The sequence below is a fragment of the Pleurodeles waltl genome, chromosome 3_1 (genome assembly GCF_031143425.1).
Source record: "Pleurodeles waltl isolate 20211129_DDA chromosome 3_1, aPleWal1.hap1.20221129, whole genome shotgun sequence".
In the NCBI taxonomy this organism is placed as follows: domain Eukaryota; kingdom Metazoa; phylum Chordata; class Amphibia; order Caudata; family Salamandridae; genus Pleurodeles; species Pleurodeles waltl.
Window position 1 is genome coordinate 1,656,455,659 of NC_090440.1, and position 19,827 is coordinate 1,656,475,485.

General features: G+C 45.3%; 1 protein-coding gene across 1 annotated transcript in view; it reads right to left on the reverse strand.

The window, feature by feature from the left end:
- Positions 1-19,827, reverse strand: part of CHN1 (chimerin 1) — a 300,327-nt gene that overhangs the window by 216,040 nt on the left and 64,460 nt on the right. Inside the window, exon 2 of the mRNA XM_069225390.1 lies at positions 6,673-6,711. Coding sequence (XP_069081491.1) covers positions 6,673-6,711 — 39 coding nt within the window. The remainder of the gene's footprint in view (positions 1-6,672; positions 6,712-19,827) is intronic.

Sequence of the window (19,827 nt, forward strand, 5' to 3'; positions counted from 1 at the left end):
AGCCTAAGCCAGATTATTTAGTTTTACGTCCCAGTTTTGGGGCTAATCCAACCACAAGATCAAAGAAATCGAGGAGGTCTATTATGTAAAGGAAAATAAGAGAGGGCTAGTATAAAGCCCTGTTTCACTCCTTGGCTCTAGAGATCTTCAGGAGTAAACCTCTACCATTCAATAATTTTATATGAAATAAAGTATTCATGTAAAAATCAATCAAAATATGCAACAGAATATCGTCATCCCCCTAGAACTGAAGTTGGAGCCATTGGTGATTTCAGTGTACCTTACAGAAAGCCTATAAAGCAGACAAAAAGTTTGCTCCTGCTTGATTGAAGGGTACAGCGAGTCAGATTATTTAGAACCATAATAGATTCAATGGTGAAGCACCAAGGTCAAAGATCAGCCTGCGTTTACCACAGTAGGCCTCTTGCATACGCCTATTCCCATCATTTTCTCAGTATGAATTTTGCAAATAACTTTGTGAAATTCCAGTAGTGCAAGTACACGGTGATGTTTTGGATCTGATCGCAAGTAATGTTTGTAAAGTAGTTGCAGTATTTAGCCTTTCCATGAGTCAAAAATGGCCTCAGAGTTGTACTTTTGTGAAAAAAGATGCTTCAAATTCTATGTCACAATGTGGGGTTATTGCTAGATATGGCAACTGGGATGCCATTATGGCAGGGAGCCCAGGACGAACAACTGGCTTTTATTAATGGCGACACATCATCCCTATATATTAATAATGTTTGATTGTTAACTCAAGAAACAAGCTGGAAATTACTAGTTTAAGGAGCGGAATATAATATTCATATAAAAGGCTCTCAGACATCAGATGTAATACTGTAAGCATAATAATACAACAACAATTCATGCCAGAACCTATTAAAAGCCAGAAACGTCTTGTAGCTCTGTTTCTTAGGCTACCTAGTAGTTAAAACTAGAGAAATTCATGCATATGTTTGTTAATGTTGCTTGCTATTTTTTGCACTCACATTTTAACAAGGGTGTCATGGGGTAAGGGTGTAGGCTACTTAATGATACTACACAATGACTTCCTATACATTGGTTTTGCATCTGTTAACGACAGATGAAATCTAGACTGTTTATGGCAAGCCTTTCGAGGTTCTTTAATGTGTTTGTATTAGAAAAATAAACATTTAAAAAGGAATTACAATAAAATTCCATTATATTTGACAAACATCCAATTCGTAAGCTGAAGAATCCTAAAATCATAAGATTTTAGAGAACCAGACGTTTGATTAGATAATGGCTTATTCTACTCTATTATTTACAATAGTGCGATTTCCACTGGGAGTCAGATTTATTAATGCATGCTGAATAAAACAATGAAACCAAACTATGGGAAAAGGATAGAGTATTGTGGTCGCTCTCATTTTGAAAAATAATTTTAATCCTGGAGCAGCTGTGGAAATCAGATAACTGTAAAAACGTATAATCAAGAGCTGACCAGTGAGACAGGAAAGATGGGTATCTTGGACTGGTCTGTGAGCAAGACAATTACAGTTTAAACAATTTGTTTTGGTTGAAAATATATCATCATATGACTGATGTCTGGTAATAAACAATGGCTGTGGTATACTATATTGATGTCACATTGATTCTGGAGAACATATGCTAAGAAAGCTTTTAATGAATACATTTTAATTAAGAGCCCAAGTAAATATTCTTAAAATGTTACAATATTTACCAACCAGAAATTCAGTTTCAGATAAAACTGATGTTAGGCTTGTGCCATTTTTCAAAGAGATGGAGGAAAATTAACATTAAGAATTTGAACTTCATCTCAAGGCAATAAGCCATATAAGGATCAAATGTAACGCCAGGTACGAATTTGCAATTGATGCCTAATTTAGAACCAAACATGTCTAATACAGAATTAACTGGGGTAAGGAGCTTGCCACTAGGTCTGCCACTTGATGCCTTTGAGGCTAAGGTTTCATATGTGGCAAGTGTTAAATGTGAAATTAGACAATTTCCATGTTTTCTAAAACCCCATGACGGAAAAAGGAATTTGAAAATGTTTTAAATTTTCATCCCCTTATTTTGTCTTTCAATACCAGCACTGCTTCAGGAACAGATTTTGAGAAAAGGGTTAGAGGGGAGAGCTTTAAATGTTGTAAGATTAGGAACTTTGAGCAGAGCTTGAATGAAACATTGAGGTTGGTGTGGATTCAAAAACATACAGGGGGTGATTCTGACCCCGGCGGTACAAGACCGCCGGGGCCAGGGTCGGCGGGAGCACCGCCGACAGGCCGGCGGTGCCCCGCAGGGCATTCTGACCGCGGCGGTTCGGCCGCGGTCAGAAGAGGCAAACCGGTGGTCTCCCGCCGGTTTACCGCTGCCCTTAGAATCCCCCATGGCGGCGCAGCTTGCTGCGCCGCCATGGGGGATTCTGACACCCCCTACCGCCATCCTGTTCCTGGCGGTTTGCCCGCCAGGAACAGGATGGCGGTAGGGGGTGCCGCGGGGCCCCCGTAAGAGGGCCCCGCAAAGTATTTCAGCGTCTGCTAAGCAGACACTGAAATACGCGACGGGTGCAACTGCACCCGTCGCACCCCTGCAACTCCGCCGGCTCAATTCTGAGCCGGCGTCCTCGTTGCAGGGGCATTTCCTCTGGGCCGGCGGGCGCTCTTTTGGAGAGCGCCTGCCGGCCCAGAGGAAATGTCTAAATGGCCGCCGCGGTCATTCAGCGGCGGTACCTTGGCAGACGGCCTCCGCCGTCCGCCAGGGTCATAATCAGGCCCACAGTGTAGAATCATTGCTAACGCACAAATGATTTTTGGATTGAATGTCCATGGACAGATTAACTGCTAATTGAGCTGCTCCATATGAGAATGTAGCCTCTGGAACTTTAAAGTTGATAGTTAGTCCTCTGCCCTTTGTCAAGATGTTTTGTTCCTGAAAGGTACCTAATGATATTTATTTATTAGGGCTTAAGATCAAAGGCTAGTTATTTTAGTAACCTTTTTTATTAGTATTTCCATAGCTAGGTGAACTGAACGTTTCTCCTATACTCTGTCACCACAAGACACAGACAACCAGAAAGCAGATTGTACAATTAGTTGGTGTCCAACTTGTTAGGAAGTTAATCCTTAAACTATCAACTGAGTTTCTATCTTTGAACTTAGGATATGAGGACAACAGTAAAAAAAATATTACATCTATTTAGGACATCATGTGGTCCTTCAGAAAAGTACCAGGGAATAAAAGCAATCTGAGTGCTGACAAAACCTCCAGTCACACTTGCATTCAAAGTAAGGTTTCAAGGTTCAAGGAACTATGGTTATGGAAGAGTAGATCAAGTAGGTAGAAAGATCGGAAATGGTACCAGGGTGGTGGAGAATTTTTTGCTGGGCCTTATTGGTGGTTGACTGACATTTGGTTAACATAATTTTGTAACACAATCTAGAGACTTGTCAAGCTGGAGGGTGTTTTGCCAAAAGGTTATCTATGCCCACCTGTGTTTTCAAAATCAAATTATCTGATTGAACAAACTCTGGCCGGGACTGGTTTTGGAACAGTTGCCACTGAAACTAGCACAGTTCCAATTTTCTATTATTGAGGTGTTGATCTTGGAAAAATGGTTGTAGTTGTTGCTAGCAAAGTCACTGTCGTTAGGCAGAGTCTTCGGTGATGTATTTGATGTCATCAGATGCTGAGCAGGCGACAGACTAAGAATTATTCTACCCTTTCTGAATGAAGCGGGACGTTTTGAAAGATAGGTCCAAAATTGCCTAGATTTCTGCATTTATCTAATTTTCTAAGTGTTTGCAACATTTATTTACTCATATAAGGCAACACATTACCACCCAAATTGTGATCAACTTAACATGTTGTCTGGGCAAAAAATGCCAAGCCTTGTTGTAGGACTACCAGGACTATCCTAATCAATACTGAGATTTAAAAAGTAGTTTGATGAATGATTATCAGATTTGATGTGGGATTGAAATGTAATGGGTAATCAGTAACACTGGAATACAAAACTGTCATTATAGGAACCGTTATTTTCACTGGTTTGTACATTTATAGATAAATCCTTAGTTAAGGTGAGTTGTGGAACTGTAGAACCAGCCCTTGTTAAACGGTTCTTTGAGCTGATTAAAATATAACCAATTTTATTTGGCAGGAGTCACAATTGATTAACCAAATTATCTACATGAAAAAGATCACCACTGAGTGTAACTTCTCAAGATTCTCATTTAGTAGTGTTACTTGACCTAAGACTGTGTTAATAGTTCCTGCACTTGATTCAACGTCCTTCAAGAAAACACTTGGTGTGAGGTAGCAAGATGCCACTCATTCTCATTAAAATAGCAGAAATAGTGTCCATGGCAGTCGAATTACGATACGCTGGTGGGGCATCATCATGAGTGTACCAGTCTGATAAATCCAACCCCTTCTCTTCTTCCTCTATTTAAGTGATCACTTTAAAACAGAATGAAGTTGAGTAGCAACACTGGAAGTACTTGGATAAGAAGTGCATTAAGTTCCTCTAAGCGAGCTAAAGTTGTTGCATGTTCAAAAGAATCATTTGCATCATAATTGAGGACAAAATTGAGAAGTTTGTTGAAAAGAATTAAGGAGATTTCATTGGATTCATCATCTTCAAAATCATCACAACCATAAATGGACTCTGACTCATGCAGCTGGGAATCCTGTCTTGGCAGGGCGGGGGTCTGGGTGGTGGTGGGGGGAAGGGATTGTGTGTTGGTTATTTACTGAGTTAATCATTGTAGTTTAGTATGACACATTAAGCTAACGGGTAACACTACTGACAGAAGTAGATACTCTGGCAAACCTTCTGAAAGACCAGTTGGCTATGTTCAAGAAGCAAGATTTGTTTGTTGTTTGGACAAAGTATGGTTGTTAAGAGTTGATTTGCAAAAGAGGACCAGATTTAATTTTTTCACCCCTTAGTTACATCCTCCATCAATGTAGTCACTAATTCCTTATTGGACGCAATTCTTCTTCTTCTTAGCATGATTAATCATGATATAAAGAGTCTTTTTCCTGGTGGGAGCTTTCAAACTAGCTAGAGGTCATGAAAGTTAAGTTAACTGGCTCAAAGTGCCTTGTGGACTGCAGTTCTTAACTGATATTCATGATGTTTTGAAAGCAGCTAACGATGATAAAGAAGCTTATTGCACCACTTGTGACACCACCATTCGCTGGTAGAGGCAAAAAACAATCTGGTGAAATTCTCACTTATCTCCTCCCTTTAAAATTATTGTTGGCACCATGCCATCGCCTCCTCCAAGCCACCACCCAGCAAAATAGAGCTTTAAATGTTCCTTTAACTTATTGGTTTCAGCTTCTACCTCTTGTTATGTGTATGTTTCAGTGAAGGAATTATGCTCCTCCTCCTGGATGTCTCCAGTTTGAAAGAAGAAGGTTATAACTTGCTCAGGACCATGGTGACCGAAGAGTTTGCCCGCTCTCGAAGCCATGTCCCCATGGGGGAAGGCACAGTGACAAGGAGTGTTGCCTTCTTACCTCAAAGGAACTGTTAGCCTGAAGAGTCATGTAAACCAACATCCATGTTCTCCCACTCAACTCTTCTGTAAAATGCAGTGGTCAAATATCTACTTTTGTGACTTTTCTTGTGGCTTCTTTTTGTTGTCTTCGGACTTCTTCAGCGTAAGAGCTATCCAGCTAAGACTGCAGTTTGCTCCTAAGGCATGATGTGCTATGAAATAGGGGCATTTTTCACTGCTATTGTTCCTCAAGCTGCAAAAAGGAATCCCCTTCCTGAAAAAGGTAATGGATAATAGTCTATTCATATTTTATAAACTTATTTGTGCCTTTCAGGAAGGACCTTGTGCATTCACGTAAACATTCACGAAGCCTTCAGGACAGGCTCATGACCTTTCTTTTCCTGAGTAAGTTCAGAGGGGGGACCCCTCTATGTACTTTGCTGGGGGACCCTCTTAAGTTTCATTAGGCCACTGGTGGAATAGATAGAGTACACTGAGGGCAAATGTCAAACACTTTACAGTAACAATCACAACACTCTATGGATACATTTTTCCTTTTAACAGTTCCATGTCAACCAATAACACAGACCCATTGCCTTAGACTCCGATCGCAAACTATTTCTTTAAGTGTGCTGGCCCAAAAGGACTCTGCTGAAACAGCACCACAGGCCTCCTTTAAAACAGAAACACTGAGTCACTTTTATTAAAAAAAAAGTGATCAATTTCATTACGTTAACTAGGCTTGGAATGTAGTGGTAGGTAAACGGTGTAGAACATTTGTGCCTCACATATTTTACATGTGTTTGGACAGTGTTTGGACATGCACTATGCATTATAATTTAAATGTTATAAACTGCACCACTTATTTGAAATTAAAGAATTGCAATCCAACGAGGAGTTATGCAACAACACATTCAAAAATATTCTGTCAACTCAAGATTGAGTTAAACGATTGCTGGTGGTTTGCGTTTTTGTACAAAAAGGGAAATAGTCGTCATACAAAACAGAACAGTCTTTTCATAAAAAACAATAAGTGGAAATGCTGAAGGAATAGTTACTTGTAATTTATCTCTCAGACATTTAAATGTAGTACATCTTAAATATTTCAAATCACGTTGTTTTGTTTTTGACAGAATTCGAAGTCTGATAAAATTGCTAATTTGTTTAAAAAAATACTTACAGTACGATTTCCACACCGGCGGTCTGTATTCATCATTATCTGAAAGATGAAAGCAAATATTAAGGTAAACCTTCACAGCCATGCATAAACTCTTGGCCATCTCTGGGTCCCACTACCTGCCCTTTAATGATTATTTTATCACTGCTGCCTTACTTAATTGTTTTTTTTTTTTTTATAGAATCTGTTTTTATTAGCATTTTTACAGCATACAGCCAGCTGATCCTGAGTTTAAAATACATATGTCAACACTTTAATAAATGAGATTATTGCTACAGTCAATCTTGCAACATATACATCTCTATTATCCATGTCATTAAGCCACACATATTTCCAATTTCTGACATATATTTCTGCAGTCATTACTTTAGTTTCAATTAGCATATCCTCCCGTTCTCCTAAGTTTCCTTATCTATGTCACTCAACATTTGACTATCTCTCTCTTCAAAATTCTTTACAAATATACCCCAGGTTTGTATTTCGTCCTTTGCCTTATCGTCTGTTCTTACTCATTTAAGGTGTACCTTCTCCGCCAAAGCCATTCCAGTACGTCCCTCCACCACTGTTCCACTCTTGGCCCTCAATGGATCAGACAAGTGATAGCTGCTCTTCTTTTGGCTAAAGGAAGTGTCAACTGGGTAAACTTGTATTCCATTTTCTTTGTTTTTGTAAATGTATTATCTCCCAGAAGTCCAGCCTTGGGTTCACATTGCATGTGGATACCACATGCTTCCTCCAGGTATGTTATCACTGCTTTCCAGTATATCTTAACCTGGGGGCACTACCATGCTAAATGTAGACAGGTCATCGCACTCTCTGGGCATCTGTGGCACCCCTTCGATTTCAAGGGGTCCATTTTATGGAGTATTAATGGCGTGACATATGTGCGATGTAAATAATTAAAGTGGGCCAATTTAAATCTCGCATTACATAACACTGTATGAACCAGTGAACACATTCCATTCAAGCGGGAGTCATCAATCTGTTTCCCGCAGCTCTTCTTCCCATCCAATTTTTGACCCAAGCTGTAGTTTTGGCTTACCTGCGAGAAGAGCCTTATACAGATACGTGATCAAGTGAAGTGTCCCTCCCAACCGCAGTAGCGCCCGTAGTAGGAGTGATGTCGCCGGAGTATTCAGGCATTCCAGCAAGATCCCTTTTATTATATTTGCTATACTTGTGTGTAGTAGGAACTGGCCCTCCCCCATGGTGAACTTGTCTTGCTCTGCTTCAAAAGTGATGAAAGTATCTTCGGGATAAAGGTCTCCTAAAGTTTCGCATCCCCCTTCCGGCCATGTTGTAGTGTCAACAGCATCCGCTAGGACACGGAAAGCGGGTAAATCTCAGAAGGGCAGTTCTCTAGCAAATGGCACTCTCCTTAACATCACTTTCACTGTGCGTTCCCACAGGGTTGCCGTAAGCGTAATGAGATATGGCACCCCCTCAGTGTGCCTGCTGCCAGAATGTAACAACTGTGGTAATGTATTTATCCTACTGCCATCTGCTAGAAGTGACCTCTCCCAGTTCTCGTCCTCTGTATACCAGTGTGCAGCATGTTGGAGTTGCGATACTAGGTAGTACATCTCCAAATTCGGTAAGGACAGACCACCATCACGCGTAGGCAGATGTAGGTATTCCCTCGCCACCCTGCATCTACTGCCCCTCCAAATAAGTGTGGTAAGCAATGAATGCAAGTGCCGGAATGTTGCCCTAGGGAGAGTATCAAATGAATTTTGAAGTGTGTTTAAGCAGCGGGGCAGAAAGACCATTTTTGCCACCACAATTCGACCTATCATTGAGAGTGGGAGTGTGTTCCAGAATTGTATTGAGGCCTTAAGTTTCTCTATCACTCTGTGTTATGTTGTAGTCGTTCGTCATGTACCTGCTATCATCACTCATAGGTACCTGAATCTATCCGTCTCCCAACGCAGCTGGAGGGATGGCAACATTCCCTGCTCCATACCCGCCAACCCACCCAGTGGAAACACCAAGGACTTACCCGCATTGATTCGAAGGCCAGTAATGTCCCCAAAAGAATCTAGGTATTGCAACAGTAAGGGTACTTAAGGTAAAATAGCATGTCATCTACATACAGTGACACCAAATGTGTTGTGCTGCCTACCCTGATCCCCCATCTCATTAACCCCTTTGCTGCCAGGCCTTTTCCCCCCTCAGATGCCAGGCCTTTTTTTGGCTATTTGGGGCAGTATGCGCTTAGGCCCTCATAACTTTTGTCCACATAAGCTACCCACGCCAAATTCCTGCCCTTTTTTCCCTGCATCCTACGGATTTGAGAAGTACCCAGAGTTTCTGGGTTCCCCTGAAGGAGACCAAGAAATTAGCCACAATACAGCACAAATTTCTTTTTTTCCCAAAACTAGCATGTGAATTACAGGGCATTTCTCAAATAGATGTCTTTTTTACACACTGTCTTACATTTGGAAGGCAAAAAAGTAGGACAACACAAGGGGCAATAACACTTGTTCTGCTATTATGTGTTCCCCCAAGTCTCCCGATAAAAATGGTACCTCACTTGCGTGGTTAGGCCTAATGCCCACGACAGGAAACGCAACATGGACACATCACATTTTCCCAAAGAAAACCAACGGGATTTTTGAAAAGTGACTAGCTGTGCATTTTGGCCTCTAGCACAGCCTGCACCTAGGAAAACTTACCAAACCTGTGCATTTTTGAAAACTAGACAACTAGGGTAATCCAAAATGGGGTGACTTGTGGGGTTCTCACCAGGTTTTGTTACCCAGAATCCTTTGCAAACCTCAAAATTTGGCCAAAAAAAAACCTTTTTCCTCACATTTCGGTGACTGAAAGTTCTGGAATCTGAGAGGAGCCACAAATCTCCTTCCACCCAGGGTTCCCCCAAGCCTTCTGAAAAAAATGGTACCTCACTTGTATGGTTAGACCTAGTGCCCGCGAAAGGAAATGCTCCGAAACACTATGTGGACACATCAAAATGATCAAATACTAAATTACCTGTTTTTGCGGGGGCGGGCACCTGCGTTTTTGGTCCTGGGCTCAGCAGCCATATGGGGAAACCTACTAAACCCAAACATTTTTGATAACTAGACACCTGAGGGAATCCAGGGAGGTGTGTCTTGCGTGGATCTCCCAATGTTTTCTTACCCAGAATACTCAGCAAACCTCAAATTTAGCTAAAAAAAAAAAAAAAATCACATTTCTCCCACATTTCTGTGTGGGATCACCGCACCGGGACAAATTTCCTACCACCCAACGTTCCCCTCAGTCTCCCAGTAAAAAAGATACCTCACTTGTGTAGGTGGACCAAGTGCCTGTGACAGGGAAGTTTCAAAAACACGTCAAAATTGATGGGGAGCCAAAGCGGGTCCAAAAGGGCAGTTTGGAAAGAAAACATTTTTAGGCTGACAAGTGCGGCAGAATTTTTATCGGTATAGATGAGACAATGCTGGGTGGTAGGAATTTTGTGGATTCCAGAAGGTTCCATCACAAAAATGTGGGAAAAATGTGTGATTTTCATCAAAGTTGGAGGTTTGCAGGGCATTGTGGATAAGAAAGTGGTGCGGGGTGCATGTGAAGAACACCACCCTGGAATCACCCAGATGTTTAGTTTTCAGATGGGTCTAGGTATTGTGGATTTTTCTACATGGCAGCGTCCCAAAGTCCAAAAAGTGCAGCCCTCACCATTCCAAGTGGGCCGATTTTGAGAGCTAGCCAAGCTCTCATGGCCCAAATGTAAAACCAAAACCCAAAATAATCAACTGTCTTCTTGCTTGCCGTGGGATAAGATGTTTTAGTGTGCTGGGGAGAGCTGAAAGACTGCCCCCTGCAGCTGGGGTGGGGGCATAACCAGGCCCATACTGGTTGGTAGCCATCACCCCACAATTTTTTTTTTTTATTCCCTGGCATTTAGTAGACATTTTTTTGCCAGTTTTTGCGCATCTCGTGCAAACAGGATATCCCTATGCCCTGCTGTTTAAGCACTGAGAGCACTCTATACCGCTTCTGGTAGGATCACATTTCCCGGACGTTCCAGGTGAGGAGATTCCACTTAGTCAGGCTATGCATAATCAGTGCAGTATATTTTTGTGTGGTTCAGATGAGCACGTTTTATCATATCAGTGAGGCAGCAATCCCAAAAAATTAACTCAAGAAAAATTCCAACAAAACATTGCCCCCCTCCATTTCCCTGGACAAGAAAGTACTAACCAGTTTCACATTCTCGGCCACATGTCTAGATGTGCCAGGATGTGCACCATCTTCCCCAATAATCTACCAGTGAAGGCTCCGCACCTCCGAACCCACTAATGACAGTATTTCTATCATTTCATTCTGCACTTCTACATTCCAAAGCACCCTGCCAGGGATAATGTTATTAACAAGGGCAAATCAAGTGTGTTCACCACAATTAGCTCTCTGGTATCTTGTCAGGAAATTGTCAGCCCTTAACATTTCAGCCAATTAATATACCCCCCCTCCACTAGGAACATTCGGTGATTGCTAATTCAGTAAGTTCTTTTCCATCTGCCATTCTCCTCCTCTCCGATGTTATTTGTCACCCTCGTCGGCTTGTGTCTCCAGTCCAACAAGTTGCTCATTGCTTAATAAGATAGCAGTTTACAAATACCACGCCCCATGTCGAGATCAATGTTTTGTGGAAAAACCCTGCCTGAGTATGCAGCGACATACAGTCCTCATGTCATTATTCCTGATAGCCGGGAGTGTCTCCAGTCACATCTGCTGTCCTAGAGGCTGGGGCAACTTGGTCCGAGGCTGTAGGTGTAGTCTCTAGCTCTCTGCCAGAGGCCTACCCCTTGGACTCTAGTGCCTCATGCCGGTCTTCTGGTGTGGTAACCATCATGCCATCCTCTCGAATCACCACTCAGCCAGAGCCCTGTCAGTGGACTGCCCCCTCTGCACCAGCCGGCCCTTCCTGGACCTGTGAGTTCCCCCACTCCTGTCAGTCTGTTCCTGGTGTGCCTGCAGAAGTCCCCGCTCCGGCGCAGTCATATCAAGCCACGTCCAGACCTCATCTGGTTGTTCAAAGAAGTGTGTCTTCCCTATACATATTATTTTCATTTTTTGCTGGCTATAGGAACATGTAGCGTACATTCAAAGTCCGAAGACGTTTCTTTACCTCTACGGAAGTTTTGCGGCATTCTTGGAAGTGACATGTATAGTACTGGTAAATTGCAATATTGTGCCTTTCATATGGTGGAGTAGGATTGTCTCTAGCCGCTCTGAGGATGGTATCTCTTTCTCTGTAATTGAGGAGTCTGGCTATCAAGGCCAGCAGGGGGCTTGGCAGCCAGTGCCCTATGCGCCCTTTCTATCAAAAATTGTATTGAGAGCCTCGCTGGTTTCAGCTCCGCTCGCACCCAGGCTCATTGAACTGTTCAGCTGATTATCCTTCCACTCCCTCAGGAAATCCCAGGAGGCAGACGCTGTTCCACCTGGAGTGGCCTTCCTCATCATCTGCTCTATTTTCTAGCTCTGCCGTCACTTTAGTCATTTGCGTCATCTGTTGCTTCAGTTGCCTTACTTCAGTTTGCAAGGATGTTTTATTTGTTTCCGTTTGTGACACTTGGTCAGTTACCTTCCGCAGGTCTGCCCTGAGTAGATTGCCTTCTATGGAGACGCCAGGTAACTGTCCCTCCAGTGCCACATGTGATCCCTGTGTAGCCTCTATTAGTGCTGCCCTCGAGGGTTCCTCCTGCTCTTCCAGGGATAGTTCTGAAGAGTCCCCCATCTGCCTGAAGAGTCGCTGCGTGGACTGTTGCGGTGTTGTATATTGGTTAATGGTGTGCCCTGAGGATGCCTGCATGCCCGATCTTTTCCCATTCCTCTCTTTGTTCCTGTCACTGATCCAGGCTACCGCTTTCTCCGATGTGGCAGTTGCAACCAGTATGTCCCCCCCCCCAGTGGGGCTGCAGCGTCTCCGTGCCGTGCAGCCGGGTCTCACACGCACCTGGGCCCTCCAGTTGACCCAGTGTCCCACCAAGATTATATGCTCCATGCAACTTCATTGGTCAGCAAAGTGACCCCTCCCGCTCCCATGCAGTGCTCGGCAGTCTATGGCTGGTGTAAAATACCACCGCACTCGCCTACCTGCTCGATAGGCATTCGTCTCCACTGGGCCAGCGTTCACTTCTTCCAGCAGGGCACTGTGCAATGTCAAAGGGGTCTCCAAGCCTGGCCAGCGGCCTCCAGACCCCTTGTCCGCGCAAAGGTTCATGAACGGGGTGCTACCACCCCTACTGTCCCCCCGGTCCTCAAGTGGACCTCAATGTTTGCTCCTCAGGAATGCAGGTAGCCCCTCCAGGGAGCAATTTACAGGCCCAGTCTTCTCCACTGATTTCAGGCCTCTCACAGTCCCCTTGCTGCTCCCGCTCTCTTGCCTGGGCGGGACCTCCACTGCCTCAATCCCCGGTCGCAGTTTCCCCTCACCTTCAACTCCAGGCCTCAGTGGGACGGCCCTCTCCGCTCTCCATCGGTTCCCACACAGAGCTGCACTGTGGCAGTCCATCCACGACCACCCAGAGGGTTCCGGCAAGCCTCTGCCACCCTCAACGGCCTTGAGCAAGATCCAGTTGACCCCTCTGTTAGGATCTGCACCCTTCTCCGTCTCTGGCCCTGCTGGTCCCGCCGCCTCTACTGACCACAGGCCTCTTACTTCCCTCTCGTCGCTCCTGCGTTTTTATCAGGGTGGGTCCTTCACCATCTCATGGCAGTTGGTCTTCCTGTCCTTGCACTACCCCCCCACCCCTCGCTGGCCCTCCAACTCTGTCAGCATACTACCGGAGAGGAGGCCCTCTCCACGCCACAGCAGGCCCCAAGCTGGGCTGCCCGTGACTGGCTGGTCTGTGACTGCCCTGGAGGACCCCTGATTGTCACCCTCACTGGCCCCAGGTGAAGTGGCCTCTTCACCGGTCGGCTCCACCGATGACCGGTTCCGCGGCCCTCAGTGCCTCCAATCTGCAGGCCCGACCACCGCAGGCAGCCAGGTCTCCACCAGGGGCTGAACATTATGTCGGGGCAAGGATCAGCCCCCGCCACGTAATCGGGGAATGGGGATTTACGAGTGCAGTCCAACCAGTCAGAGTGCAGTTACATACAGAATAATACTGGATACGGAGGTCAGCCCATGGAGCTCCCTAGAAGCGCGTCCTGTCGGACATTTTTCTGCCCACGCCCCCATGTAACTTTAATTTAATTTATATTTACTCAGCTTTATGAATAGTATACTCTAATGGTACACTCTTCAAAATATTGCTACTACACCTAAAGACAAAAGGGAATGTTCTTACTTCGAATGAGATTTAAATCCATTCTCCAACAGCACAATCACAGGATGTAGATCTGCCTTACTTTTGCTCCTAAGACAGCAAAACTAAGGAGTGCTGAGTTTTATACATGCAACTGTAAGTGCTGGATGTGGGCTTCTCCAGTTAAAATATGTCAGGACAGGGAGTCCTCTTTGTACGTCTCTTTATGTCACCTCGTGCTTCCCTTCGCTGTCAGGCATTAATGCTGCTGCCCTACTTAGGAACATAACCTGGCCACAAAAATCTATAAATAACATATGAGTTCATAAGAGACAGGTCATCCTATCACCACTATGCAAGAAAAATAAGGGATCTGGAAGCCAGCTCCATGCATGGATCATCCAAATACCCAGAAACAAACAAATAGGAGTACTAGTAGTCCCTATTGCCACACCAGAAGTCATACCTCAGAGTAGACAGTAGCACTCCTGTGAAACGCAACCGAACACATACAAGGCTCACTCTTGCGAAGGCACGGGGGAGACCGCAGCACTTGATTCCAATCTACTAAGCACTCACAAGGCACATCATTGCGGTTACAACAGCAGCACTGCCCTCAAATAAGAGAATATATAGATTCAAGAAAATCTATTTCACATTAGAGTGGAGCATTACCTTCGGCCAAAATGAGCAAAAACAAGACTGGCAGGAGAAATCACACTGTACAAAAACTTAGGGGACACGTCCCCTCGAAGTTCACACTACTCCATTAATCAAAACTAAGAGTCAACCAGGCTTTCCCAGCAGAACAACACTCATGCCTATTGGCAGATCAGGGCTCCCCTGATGGTGTAGCACTAATAGGTTTTGTCCATAAGCAGGATTCGTTCCCTGTGCCACACTTAAAATATGTAGCCTACCAGATTATTATCGTCCTTTACTGGCTATCACGTAATAGCAGGGCCACTGGAATTATGCAATTGCGGCTGTGTGTTTTTCGCATAGTTATAGATTTGCCACATAAGCCACCATCTGCTGGAAAATCTGCAGATTTTAACAAAAAAATAGTTACTAGCTCAAACTGTTTCCTAAAAAAAGCGACACGTGTTGCAGCGCAGTGAAAGGCCCTTTGCAAAGGTTCACTGGTCACCTTTCTGTTGCTTATTGGTACTTATGTGGTGTAATCAATGCCCAGACAATGATAAGTTTAAAAAAGGACAAAACATTTAAGGACAGTATCATTCAATGTGCCGCATTAGGCCACATTATTTGACATTCCTTGCAGCATAATTTACTCAACCTGGCCACATAATTTGGCCCTCCCCTGCCGCATAATTCCAGTGGCCCTGCACTATAGGTACTAATTGTAATAAAGTAAATGCTCACTTTTGCTGCTAAAAGTATTTGAAAATGCCTATTTTATCATCATCTTTCAATATTTAACCTTGTCCGCCATCACACTTCGCATCAAGAGAGCAACCTTTCTTCAAATTGTCATGCATCACGTTGATTTGTTACTTAATGTCTCAGTCAACTGATGTGCCTATACCTCAATTTGTTGTCACCCAACTCCATACACGAAGGCCATGTCCATTCTCAATTTCTGGGAACTACTTTCTCATTGCACATTGCCCTCTAGTTTTTCTCGTTTAACAACGAGCCAACCATGCCTTAGTTTCTCCACAAACGTCTTTAGGTTTAACTTGACAGTGCAGATGCCTTTCTGATCTATTACAAACAATTCTTTAAAATATGCACTGTTTGGGCTCTAGTTCGGCCCACACATGCATTTCATTTTCTCTTTATGCTATGGGCTATTTGGTGTACCATTATGCCTTCTAGGAAGTAGTTCCATTGGAATGCAAGAGGGACTATTTCACATTTGACAAGTATACTCAATCATCACATCCCTGGTGGTCCAGTGGGAAGCATATCTGCTCTGCGGCTGCTCCGTCCTCTCATACCTGATGGTCTGATCTCTGTTTTTCTGTTCTTTATTTCACCTTCCTTTTTCCTATCACTGCTTTTTTCACTTTCTCCATTTTCTCCTCCTTTGCGCCTTTTTCCTTTCCATGCCCTTGCTCATCCTCTGTGGCTCCGCCAACCGTCAGCGCTGTTTTTCGATGTCCTGCTTCCTGCTTCCCAGCTGTCCAATCCTCTCCAAACAATACTTAACAGCGGCCGCTGCGTGGTAAAGAAGCAACTTACTGACCTTGTCAGTAAGTTGCTTCCCCCACCGCACAGCTCCACCTGGTAGCTGTTGCTCCCTCACCCCCACTGGTTTAAGTTCAAGGCCACCCTCCACCCGCAGGCACCTGCCTGCGCCTCATCCCTGGTGGTCCAGTGGGGAACATCTCTGCTCTGCTGCTGACTATCCTTTTTCTGATTTCTGCTTTTCTCTCTGATTTCTGCGTTTTTATTTCACCTTTCTTTTTCCTATCATTGCTTTTTTCACTTTCCCATATTCTCCTCCTTTGCGCCTTTTTCCTTTTTGTGCCCTTGCCACTGCTCGTCCCCTGCTGCCCTGCCCACTCCAGCACTGTTGCCCCGCTTCCCAGCCCTCCCCAAACACTACTTAATGGCGGCTGCTGGCGGGCCAAAGACAATCCCATCTGCGCCCATCCAGGCCTGGACTGCGGCCAGCGGCAAGAACTCTGGTTCCCAGACCATCCACCACTACGACGCCAGCACCTTCAACCCCGGATGTTTCATTGCTTGCCACCTCGCATTGCCAAAGGACACCCAGAGCCCTTTCACCGGCTGCAACTGCACCTTCGCCTGCTGCCATACTCTAGACCACCCAACCGCACGACCAACATGAACCAAACCTGACCGTTTCAACTGCATCCTGCTCAACACACAACATAAGCCATAAGCACGCCTTGGAGGTCTGGGACCTGTTCATATCAATTTCCCCCGACATCGCATTCCTGACCGAAACCTGGATGAACCTCAACTCAGCCCCAGACATTGCCACCTCTATCCTGGATGACTACAAAATCATCCACAAGGACCGGATCACCCGACCGGGAGGAGGCATCACAATTGTACACAAAAGCACCCTCCGCTTCATGACCAGCGCAGACGACCACTTAGCCAGCATGAAACACCTCCACTTCCAGGTCCAAACCAAACCAAACTCCACCTTCCTCTGCACTCTCATCGCACCCCCACACTCTCGCCTCAATGGACTACATCCTCCTCAGTGACTTCAATTTCCACCTGCACAACCCCAACAACCACAAAACCGCATCCTTACTAGAGAACCTCACCACCATCTGACTCAAGCAATTGGTAACCTCTACAACCCACTCAGCAGGACACACACTCAACCCAATCTTCACAGGAAGCAACATCTCAGCCACACCTCCGAACTAAAATGGACCGACAACAACTGCGTCCAATTCTTCACCAAACCCACTGTTCACCACCAAGCCCACCGCTACATATGCGGAAGCTGGAACAAGGCCACTGAAGACCAGCTCACCGACACCCTCAGCAAATTATGCCCCCCCCACCAGCTGCCACGGATGTCAACACCTCAGCACGAACCCTCCAACTATGAATCTCCAACTGCGCCAACACACAGGCCCCCCTCAAGAAGCCATCAGGCAAGCAACCCTCCAAGAAACCCAGCTGGTTCTCCCCCACCCTCCAAGAGTCCAGGCACACCTGCAGACAGCTTGAGAAAAAAATGGAGAAGCAGCAAGACCTTGGGAGATCACACAGCCCTCAAGACCGCTGTCACCACACACCACCACCTCATCAGAACAACAAAGAGAACAGCCATTCAGGAACACATCAACACCAACGCTCACAACAACAAAGAACTCTTCATTGTGGTCAAGGAAGTCGCCAAACCACGCACAGACACATCAGACATTGCCCCTCCAAAGATTTCTGCTACAACCTCTCCACCTTCTTCCACCAGAAGATTAAGGAGATCTACGACAAAGTAGCACCCAGTCCACCTGTAACCACTGAACCCGCTAGCGCCAGACCCCACCAGACCCTGCTCAATTGGACCACCCTCACCACTGAAGACACCCTCACAATTATGAGGAGCATCCACTTCATAGACCCCTCGGACTCCGGGACACCTTCAACAGAGCCAGCACCTTCATCATACCCGAATTCTGCTACACCATCAACTGCTCCATTGAGACCACCACCTTCCCTGAAGATTGGAAACACACAGACATCAAACCCCTACTGAAGAAACCCTCTGCCGACCTGACGGACCTCAGGAACTACAGACTCATCTCTCTGCTCCCCTTCCCAGCCAAAGTCATTGAGAAGGTAATCAACATCCAAATCTCAAAGCACATCAAAACTAACAACATCCTGGAGCTCTCCCAATCTGACTTCAGGAGCAACCATAGCACAAAGACCGCCCACCTCGATGCCACAGGCATCTGAACCCTCCTTGACTGATGCGTACTGGCAGCCCTCATCCTCCTAGGCCTCTGGTCCGCCTTCCACACCATCTCCCACCACACCCTCTGCGCAAGACTCCATGACGTCGGCATCCGTGACACAGCTCTACAATGGACCCTCTCCTTCCACAACTGCAGAACACAAAGTCAGACTACCGCTGTTCCACTCAGAACCCTCAGAGATCAGCTGGAGAGTGCTTCAGGGCTCCTCCCTGAGCCCCACCCTCTTCAATATCTACATGGCCTCATTTGCAGCAATCGTCAGAAGCCAATGGACTTAACATCATCTCCTGAGCCGATGACACCCAGCTGATTCTCTCCCTCAGCCGCAATCCTGCAGCCGCGAAGAGCAACTTCCACAACGGGATGAAGGCAGTTGCCACCTAGATGAAGGAAAGCTACCTCAAGCTCAACTCAGACAAGGCCTAAGTCCTCATCCTGGGCTCCGCCCCTCTGCCTGGGATGAGTCCTGGTGGCCCACAGCGCTCAGAAGTTCCCCCCTCCCCCCACAACAACGGACCACGCACAAAAACTCTGAATCATCCTGGACACCCTGCTCTCCATGAACCATAAAATCAAATCCATCTCATCCTCCTCCTTCCACACACTCCACCTTCTTCGTAAGATCTTCAAGCAATTTCCCACCGCCTCTCTTGCTACACACCCACCAGACATATCCGCTCCGCCCAAATGGTCCTGGGCGCCATCCCACGGATCCGCAAGACCTCGGCTGGGGGAAGATCCTTTTCTTATCTCATTGCAAAGACCTGGAACTCCCTGCCCCTGCATCTCAGACAATCACCATCTCTGCCTCAATTCAGGAAGGACCTCAAGACCTGGCTCTTTGATTGAACCGCAGATGCTCCTGGCACCCCCGCCCCCAACCTCCAGACCGCCTTCAGACCCTTACAGGTGAACAGTTGCGCTATATAAGAAATCTGATTGATTGATCACATTGTATTTACTCACCTATATGCATTCCATATAGAAAGCAATCATTTTTTGGAATAGGCAAAGTCAATAGATTTGGCTTGAATGCAAAGGGCATGTGTGCATGCTTGCGAGAGTATGCTTTAGCGCATTAAAGCCAGACTTCTTGGCTTTGCGAGTACTGCTTTAAGTGGGACACTTATCAGGAGTTCCGTTCAAAGCAAGTAGTGTTTCTGGGCAGCTATAGTAATAGTAGGCCTTTCAACATAACATGATTATACAATAAGCTAAATGTCATGCAATAAATAAGAAACCAAATATTAGGACAGGTAGCACTGCTGTGCTTTTGTTTTATGAATTTGTTTAAATGAGTACATCTGATGCAGGCTGTTAAGTTAAAACGGCAGAGATGGTGGAACGGGAAACATTATTTTAAAATGTTATTTTCCTTCCTTTCATGCACATCAATTTGCTGAAATGTCAGAAGCAGCGGAAGTGACATTATGCACCACTTGACCTGAAACGGCAAAACA